General features: G+C 41.1%; 1 protein-coding gene across 1 annotated transcript; it reads right to left on the bottom strand.

The window, feature by feature from the left end:
- Positions 1-503: 503 nt before the first annotated feature.
- POLL (DNA polymerase lambda) lies at positions 504-9,618 on the bottom strand. Its single transcript, XM_053450294.1, has 8 exons — positions 9,480-9,618; positions 8,959-9,256; positions 7,548-7,728; positions 4,966-5,280; positions 4,467-4,640; positions 3,997-4,125; positions 1,519-1,687; positions 504-915 (listed from the first exon to the last, which is right to left on the bottom strand). The coding sequence occupies exons 1-8, from the start codon at positions 9,586-9,588 to the stop codon at positions 560-562; spliced, it is 1,731 nt and encodes a 576-aa protein (XP_053306269.1). The 5' UTR covers positions 9,589-9,618; the 3' UTR covers positions 504-559.
- Positions 9,619-9,895: the final 277 nt, after the last annotated feature.

Raw genomic sequence — 9,895 nt, 5'->3', positions numbered from 1 at the left:
TAATCTAGTACGTCACTGTAAACAGCAGCTGGTCTTTTTAAAAGCTCTGTGGGTCTTATGTGCCGAGGGATGCTCTGCATGGACACAGAAAAAAGTTTCACATTACCATACTTCATATTTCCATTGTATGCCCTAAAGATATGACGCGTGCAAAGGGTTAAAGGTCAGCTGACATGACTGTTGGATTACAGCCTTATACATTTCTTCACTAAAGAATTTGCGTTTCCTATGAATTCCTCCGTGACGGCGGCCATCTTTACAAACCAATCCTTCTATAATAAAACGTACGGCGCTGGCTGGATTCACTGCATTCTGAGGGATGTCATTATACACACATCACAAAATAAACTGTAGTAATCGCCCCCTCCTTCATTTACATGCAAACTTCATCTGGGCAAAATCTGCCAAATAGAAAACATGACTGCAAATAAGACTGTTGTATCAGGTGGATTTTAAGAGTGTGTGAATGTATGTGTGTGTGTAGATATATATCTATAGATATATATATACACTTAATTTAAAGCATGTTTCTTCCACACTTGTACAGTGATTGGTATATCTACCAGTCTCTTTCACATGGTTCTCTGAAAGGCAGGCCAAGATGCTCAAAGATCTCCCTCTCTGTTGGGGTAGGTAAGGGACAGCCTGTGCTGACCTTCAGATTACCGCTACGGACCACGTCCTTGTTGAGGGAGTGTTCCGATAGGCTCATTCCCTTTGTTTTGGCCAACGCACGCATTGATCGGTTGAAGTGTGCCGATCCAGTAAAGTACATCAGCGCGCAAGCAAACTCTCCATAGGGGACAACAATAATGTCCAGCCTCCTGTGTCTTTGTCCTGGAAGACGACAAACCCCCATATATTTCTTTTGGTTCCCATTCTCCTCTTGACTCACCAAATCATCTGTTAAAAAACCTAAAAAAAAAATAAATAAAAAAAAAAAAAAGGTGAAATGAAGATAATCAGGAGTTAAGACATCCATGGCCTGAAAACAATTAGATATTATCCCTCCCACTAACACCAATGTCTGGCTAGGGATAATAAGAGTATTACGTTCCATACATTGCTCGCTCATTCATGTAAAAAAATAAGACATTTGTTAACTGCATTATTTTAAGAGGAAATATAGAAAACAAGTATCTGTTAGTAACAATTATAAAGTACAGCTATGTACTAAATCCAAGGTGTTTGTAGATAACGGAGTCTTTGGGCCAATCGGACACATTTTTTTTTAGGCAAACATAGAAAAAACATGTAAAGTCACAAACTTTGGGAACCGCAGAGGTCTCTTCATCATTCCAACTGATGTAGAGCCCCTGAGGTCTTGAGAGCTTTCCTGACTCAGAACGAAAGATGTCACCTCACAACTATATTAATTTTCCTTATGCACAAAAGGTTAATCAGATTTACTTTATCATTAAAACTAAATTACAGATACCGGCGCTGCACAACATCTGGGTGAAAAATACTTTATCCAACCGCACGTTGTCGAGTGAGGACCACGTAACAAAGCCCTACCTTGGGACTTAAGCCCGTCAATGAGTTTGCTAAATATCCCCTTATGGGACTTCCCGTCAGGATGGGTGATTAAAACGTCCACGTCGCCACAACTTTCCTTCCCTCTCCGGTAAGAGCCACAGGCCATCGCCATCAGCCCGTGGTTTATATTCTGCGCCACTTTTCGAACCTGTAAGAAAGAAAGATCATTTTTGGTGAATGTTAATAAAAGCGACTATTCCTCTCACCGAGAAGCGCATAGAACGCTCATAGAACCCAACGTCAAAGAGTCTAATAAGCGCTACAGACTGTAAATTTCTAGAAAAGATACTTTATAATAAGATAGTCCAGATCATTTTTATTTTCTTTCTTCGGACACCCTGACTTTAAGGTAAAAGTTGAATATTTCAGCATAAATCTCGCATCTCAGTGAGATCCTGTACCCACCTAATGTATCGGTCTGCCTTAGGCTGTCAATTCTCGTCTTGTCAGACCCCTTGAATATATGTATTGTATTAAGCGCTGCGTAAATTTTTGGCGCTATATAAATAAAAGATAATAATACTAACCTCAAATTAAATATGAGAAAAGGAAGCACTGAGTTGGTAAGAAAATAAAATGGGATAGAATGGATTGTTTGAATCAAAAATAAGTGTAATGTTAAAGAAAATGTATATTCTACTCATTATTACTTACAATGTAGGCAATAAAAGTAACCATGAAAAGATTAAACCTCACTTCAAGCAGGTTATATGTTTGCCTAAAGACTAAAATGTTAATGATATTGTAACCTCCTAATATCGCCCTTTTTAGACTTTCTTTAGCTATTATAATTAAGGATCATCTTTTATTAGCAGAATAAACCCATTAATTCTGTCTTGTATGTCAGTGACATGCTTAAAGAAGGTCGTGACTCCTTTCTAATGCATATTTTGTCTCTTTTTTAATGAAGATTTTCGGAAGGCCTACAACGCTGCGATGGAGTGAAAAGCCCCTCAGATCTTGATGCGACATACGGCATGGACAGTGGCTAATCCCTTAATCCCCTTTCTTTCTCCTGCGCGGCTCCCAGAGGGGGCCTTGAGACCCCGGGACAAGTAATCCAATCAACAACAACAATAGGCTTTGGCTCCGCCCCCAACAGCAGCCACAACAACCTGGTTGACTTTTGAAAGGACGGGTTAGAAGAAGAGGGGGGGGGTCTTGAAATAGGAAAGTCATTCTCGAAAATCTTTTACGTGACAACCATGTTTAAACAAAAAAGAGAGGAGGTGGTGGAGTGGAGGGGGGGGGGAGAGAATGAGTCGACTTTAATCATACGCATGGGAACAAGTTTCTCAGTGGGGTCCGGCGTGGCGCGCATTCTTTGAGGTCAGACTCTGTGGCTGAGTGACAGCGTCGCAATGACCGATGCTTCCACGGTGATGGGGCATGCAGGTGTGACATAATGCAACTCTTTCCAACCCACCCCAAAGGGTTTCTGTCACTCAACACTCAACGTTCTAGCTCCTGGGCTTTTAAGCTCCTCAAACAGACTGTCTTTGAAATATTGTGTCCCGATGATCATCACAAAGAGCTGGGCTCTCATAGAAACTTGTGGGAGAGAAAAACTTTTTTTTTTTTTCTTTCTTAGCAGAATATATTAATGTTGCGACCGAATAATAGAAGAGAAAGAAATTCGAAAGCAAAAAAAAGGCACAAATACCCTGAAAACAAAAGCGATGGCTAAGCAGAGTTTATCTGCACAGCTTGACCATGTCTACCGGTTCAATTCCCAGCAGCAAAAGATCTCAGATGTAGCCCAACCTTACTTTAATCAACTTTGGGTACGGCAAAGGGGGGGGGGAAACCCCAAAGGAATTTGTTAATAAATAGCAGCCAATTTGTGAAGAACAAAGTAGACAAACTATTATGTTGCCGATGGAATTCAGAGCTTTCTATAAATAAGACTATAACAAATTGCCGTACCTTGGATGGATTGCGCTCCATTCATGGTCAAGTATGCATTGTGTCTACTGAACCCCGAGACTCGCATCTACCAGCGAAGTTAGTAGTTGTGACTTGCAGTAGCGTTAACGTCTTGAGACGCCTTGCTGGTAAAACACATTACAGAAGAAAGTACGCTGGACCAGGATGCAAACCAGCAGTGTCAAGAATATTAAACACAATTGTGTTTATACACCGACACTACGTAATGTGTGTTGTTCGCTGGCCTTCAATGGAAACGCAGATGTTTATATCCTTAGGTTAAATAACCTTCTTGTACTCCTTTTAGATAAACCCTGATCTAGGACACTGCTCTGCTGGATAGCTGTTGTGGTATTGAAGTCCTCTGTCTGGTTTAGTTGTGAAACTCACTAAAATCGGCATGATGTTAGGAAACATTTAAAACCCTAATGGAAAGTAATTAACGGTGCTGCAGACATGGGCTAAATGTCATTGAACTGAAAATGTCAAAAATTAATATATATGTTGCCTTTATAATAAGGGTAGCCTTACAGTTTCTTCAATTTGTCCTGCTTCTTCCCGGGGCATGCGGTCTAAGAAATCTTCATAATGCTTTAGTCCTATAGACTGTTGTGAGGTTAGGTGCGCCTTCGTGCGGACGTCGTCAAGAGTTCGGAAGCCCTGAAAGAGAATTCATAGTTAACTTTGGTGTCATACGGGGCAAGAGGGCTACTAATGGGTTCTGGAACACAGAACGACAGATTAGTTAAGAAAAACAGCACTTTTATCAGGTGGACTGGATCTACAAATATAACAGTTTACATAATTCTGATTTACAATAAAGAAATAAAATCTATAATTTGGAGTGCATTATAAAATCCATCCAAGTTTACAGCTCACAAAACCTGTATAATCATGTTTCATATATTGACGTTAAAAGAAGCCATTTTTACAATGAATTTCTTAACTCAAGAGGCTGAAGTACCCCAAATGTAATATGCAACGAGGGAGGCTAATGCTACCTGTTGATACCAGGACTGTGCAGTCTTCGCCCCGGCTCCCCAGATATTGGAAAACAGCTCCAATATGGCCACGCTGTCACTGATGTGGTCCAGTTTGCGCAAATGCCCGCTGTCTAATATTTCTTCAATTTTTGCAGCCATTTTCTTTCCGATCCCAGGAATGCTGCTGGCTTCCTATCATGTAAAAACATGTAGGTAACTAATCATTTTACACACGTAGTAACTTTTGTGGAACCTGTTCAGTTGTTCCCCCCAGCTTGAATTGTTGTCTTCCACAATAAATTCTGTAAAAGTTTGAGTTAACCTGTAAAGTTACCTGCCGCACCTGTCTCAAACTGAACTACTCCCAGATTTAAAAGGACAGCGAGATCCACCAAGAGCACGGCATTTAATATATAAATTAAATTATCCAGTTGCCGTCCCTTAAATCTGATACTACATGCCATATACCTTCACGTAACACAAGTTTTCAAATGTAACACATGTCGGCGGAAGTTACCTCCATAGACGTGACCGGCTTATGATAACTTTTAAGGGCATTGATGGCTTTGGAATAGCCCAGGGCTCTCCATCTGTCTCCTTGGACCGTGTAAGCTTTAGCCAGGACCTCCAGCTTCTCTGTAATGAACTGGTTGTAATTCTCCTTCTTGCTCTCGGATGAATGAGCACAAACCCACTTTCCAGAAACCGTAGCTGCTTTTTCAGTTGCTTCTGCTTGGCCTGTGCCGGTTTTAGGACGGCTTCCTGAGATTAAGGCATCCAGGTCTCCCTGTGTAACATTCGTGTCTTCTACATCACTCCCTTCTTCACTAGCCTTCAAAAATAAGATCAAGAGTTCATATTGACTTATGGGTAACAAAAGGCATCATTAGAACTATGCAGATAAATTGCTGAAAACGCCATTATTAACATAACTAACAGACGTTAGAAAAGAATTACCAATATATGGGCTACATTAATAACATTAATTATTAATACTAACCTGTTTTAACTTAATTGCTTAAAGGGGAAGCCCACCATTTTTTGTTACTAGAACCAGATAAAGTAAAATGCTTTTTTGCTTTTAAATCCCAAAGTACTCATTTTTCCTCTTTGCTGGTGTTTGGGAAGAGCTTGTGGTCATAAATAAGCCACTTTGTTGAGTTGTACATACCACAAGCTTCTGACAGGCGCTAAGCCTGAATCGCTTGCTGGATGTCCCAGCGCAGGGGATGTTTGCTTCAATGGGAAAGCAGTTTGGCGACTCACCGCACAGTCAGGGCCCGATCCAGCTGGCAGCCATGACTACTATTTAATGGTAAGGATGGCCAAGCCTCTGGGGGACTACGAACAAATCCACAATGTGAAAATTGTTGAGTAACGGTGTACAAATTACTGCCTCGGCTTTCCAAATATGTGAAGTTGGGCTGCTAGCACCGGGCACGCTGTCCAGTGGAACTTGGCCCCCCAAAGCTCTGCTGGGTTCAGAGGAAGGTTTATGGAGATCTGCTGAGCTCAAGAGAAGATTGTATGTTCTTGTATGTTTTCTGTTCCTAACAAACTCTCTAAAATCAACATACAGCAAACAAAATGCCAGATTTCTGATTTCATAACTCTTGGCTCTCCTTATTCCCTAACGAGCAAGAATTATAAGGTAAAAAAATATATATTAAATCAAACTGTATGACAAGTAGATCATTCTATGATACAAGAAGACATCAAAAGCCTTCTGGCCTCTCACTGGCACTTCCATATCCTTTAAGTTTAAGGTTATCCTTTAAGGTTACTTGTGTGCTTCTGCACTTAAATTCAAGAATAAGTACTGATGTATTTTAAGTAGCAGAATGAAACACCATAAGGAACTTTAATGTAGCTTTGTGAAGAAGGCACCAGCCTCAGCCACCAGAATTGCAGCGGGAGCACGGCGGCATGCTATAGCCACAAGGCATTTGTATAGAAACACAGAATTTGATGGCACAATCCTGCCTGATCATTATTCTCAGCGTGAAGACTCAAACCTTCAACCTTCAAGATTCAGGATAACCATATGCCTCTCCCAGTCATGTTTTTATTCCTTTACCGCATTAGCCACTTCTCAGTTTAAGTTGCCAACATGTGACTCTGCTTCGGGTAGTAATACCTACTTTGGTATCAAGTAGACATGTGCAAATGGGCCAAAATGTTTTCTGTCCCCTGCCCATTCACTTCAGCCAACAATTTGTAGGCATCTTTAATTCGTTGCCCAGTACCCACATTCACTTTCACTCGCTGTCTCACACACTGTCACTTTCTCACACTCTCGTTCCCTTCGATCTTCAATCTTCAACCGTTAATCTTCTGTCTTTGTCCGCATCTCCGCGGACATAACCGGCAACCTTCCGCCAAAATGGCGGCACTGCAATTGAGGGGAGAGAATGTCACTGCAAGAACCGCCATATTGCCCTCAGCTGAACTGATTGGAGGATCAGGAGAGGATGTCACCACAGCGGCGACATTTTGGCGGAAGTTGCCAGGTTATGCCCTCGGAGATGCGGACGAAGAAAGAAGATTAAGGACTGAAGATTGAAGACAGAAGAGGGAGAGGAGAAAGTAGAAGATAGAAGACACAGAAGAAAATGTAGAAGTGGTCAGCACAGAAGGTAGGGAAACATTTAGAGCGAAATCCGTACGCACAAGTCTAGTATCAGTTATCTTTGAGGAAAACCACTATTGCAAAATACCGGTACATTTTTACATGGTTGTTCCTTTAATAGTTGCCAACATTAACATCAGCTTGTGATGAATCAATGGTTTGCTGCATAGTACCGTTATTCTTACAATGTGCCGGATTTACTACATTTTATCCTATAACGGGCATCGCCATGTATTTCACTGGCTGCTCAGGACTAAACCCTGGTGCAAACTATCCATGCCACTAGCCTGCTCGATAGGCTGACATGAACCATGCAATGCAAGGGTTTTACCAGAAAAGACATCTTATCGGGTTTTCTTTGCCATTACAAAATCCTATTTTTGTTATATTAGGGAAACATTTACAATGCTGATATCCCAACAGCAACAGTTTTCTGTGCTGAAGTGAAAAAAAAAAAAGTGTAACGTCACCTGCATTTTAGAGACTTTGCCATCATTCACGTTTAAAAGATCAGAAGCAAGCCGTGTCTGAGAGTCGCAAGCTGCGGGCTGTCCACCGCTGGCTCCTGGTGCTTCATCATGTTGCTTCCTGTAATTCTCGTTAGCCATGCGTCTTTCTTCTTTCTTCTCTTGGTCCTTCACATCCAGGTACCTGTTGCACAATTACAGTCATTTTAGTATTTTATCTCCGTTTGCGATTCTCTTGAAGTTTGACTTTTATAACCCCAGGCAAAATACCTGAGAAAAAATGTTAAGCAAAAACAGTAAGAAACTAACTATTAGAAGATAATAGGGTGCGGGTTCCAGGGAATTTCAGTGGGTAAAAAACATTTAAAAGAAAGAAGAACTTGGCTTTCAGGAAATCAGTTTCAAACGCTTCGCACAATGTGACACTTACATCTAAATAGTTTAATAATTGAAGAGTACAACCGAATCAGATTTGACATTTATGGATTTTTAAAAAGCTATTTGCTAAACAAATAATAAAGGTGACCGGTAACAGAACTACAAAGGCTTCGTGCTAATGGAACATAAGGTAGACCCAGCGGGTGACATATGTGTGCCGTGCTTCCTGCAATACATAACCGAATCACGTCGATCGCTGTACAAATCATATCAGGGCTGTCAGGGGCCTTTGAGGGCGGTGATGTACCGTACATACGTAGGAGATGCAATTAAAGGACTTGGAAACCCTTGTGCACCTGTGCCATTACACTGCTGTCAGTCAATACACTGTATAAGGTAATAGCGAGAACATGGCTTATTCTTTTATCTGTACATATATATCATATTAAATGTTTCAAAAAGGAAGTTACTCTAAATTTTAAGAAGATAATTAGTTAGAGTCACGGGGGTACTAAATACAGAAGAGAGTGAAGAAGGTAGGGAGACATTTAGAGTGTGTGAGGAATGAACAAGAATGAGAGAGTGAGACAATGAGTGAGAGAATGTGGGCACCGGGCAACAAATTTTGTTCATCAATTAAAAATTCCTCTGAATTTCCGCCCAAGAGGCTCAATGGGCCAGTTACAAGGGAGATCTCCTGAACTGGCCCATTTACACTATGGAAGACCATGCTGAGAAGGAACAACCTCCATAGGATGCATTAAAAGGTGTAAAGCCTTTAAGACACAGAGGACCGCGATATGACGTCATATCCTAGCACTCTGCGAGAGGGACAGCTGCTGCGGTAAATTCACCGTTGCCGTGAAGCTTATTATAATTTTATCGTGCATATTAAAACATTTCCATTAATTATTATTTATACCTTTTCTAGACAGCCTCTGCATGTTCACACAGATAAGGCTATGACGAACTGCGAGCACAATACATAGACAAGCAGTCTGATTGCCAGCTCTGTTGTACGGAACAGTCACTCTACCTGTCCGGGATGAAGATGCTGTAGCCGGCAGTATTGACAATCTTCTTCTCTTTAATACATAGGCTCAGCCACGTGGATTTCACAAGCTGCATCCCGGAAGGACGTTTTTCCAGCTTTAGCAACCGAAAAGCCCGATCGCAGTCCATTGCTTCATCCACTACGACATGCGTCACCTCTCCGGAAAACCGGACGGCAACTTGACCTCCATTCTGGATAATCTGCTTTTGAAATATTTCTGAGCGGGCCTGGCCAATACCAGCCTGAAGAACGTACGCTCTGACTCCCTCAAAGCATGTTCCTGAAAAATAAAAATACAAAGCTTTGCAACTCAAACTAAATAATAAAGGTCTGTTCTCTAAAAAGAACAAAATACGTTATTTCAGTAAAACATCAAAATGCATCAATGAGGGAAACAAGTATTTAAGGTTATTTATACTAACCGGTTGCTTAAAAGTATACAAATGAGACACGCTGGGAGCATATGAAGCTAAGAAAGCTTTTTTTATTTTTTTAAACTTTACCTTGAATATCCACATGAGTCTTCGGCTTCTTCTTGTCTCCAACGGAATTACCGCCTTCTCTCAGTCTCTTTACTTTGGGGAAGGATTTGACGATGCCTCTCGGTTCCATACACAGAATATCTGAAGAAATAAATGGCAGAAGAGTCATTTAGTCTATTTAGCCAGTGTTCTGAGCTGCAGAATAAGATGGTTTGGGGAAAATCAATCAATAACACACAAATCTGTGTCTGTATCTATGCTACACAGCTCCTTCGCCAGACTACACATTATGAAGGCCCTGCATAATGCATAATTAAATCAGCAACATTTTTTTCAGTCTCCTTACACATTATATAGGGTCAGGTCTTGATGAAGAAACCTGCCCGTGTTAACCCTTCATAATTAATAGCGAAGCGAGAGTTAAAACTCCAACTGGC

Source organism: Spea bombifrons, chromosome 11 (assembly GCF_027358695.1).
Source record: "Spea bombifrons isolate aSpeBom1 chromosome 11, aSpeBom1.2.pri, whole genome shotgun sequence".
In the NCBI taxonomy this organism is placed as follows: Eukaryota; Metazoa; Chordata; class Amphibia; order Anura; family Pelobatidae; genus Spea; species Spea bombifrons.
The sequence above is the reverse complement of the archived record's forward strand: the minus strand, read 5'-3'. Positions and strand labels throughout refer to the sequence as shown.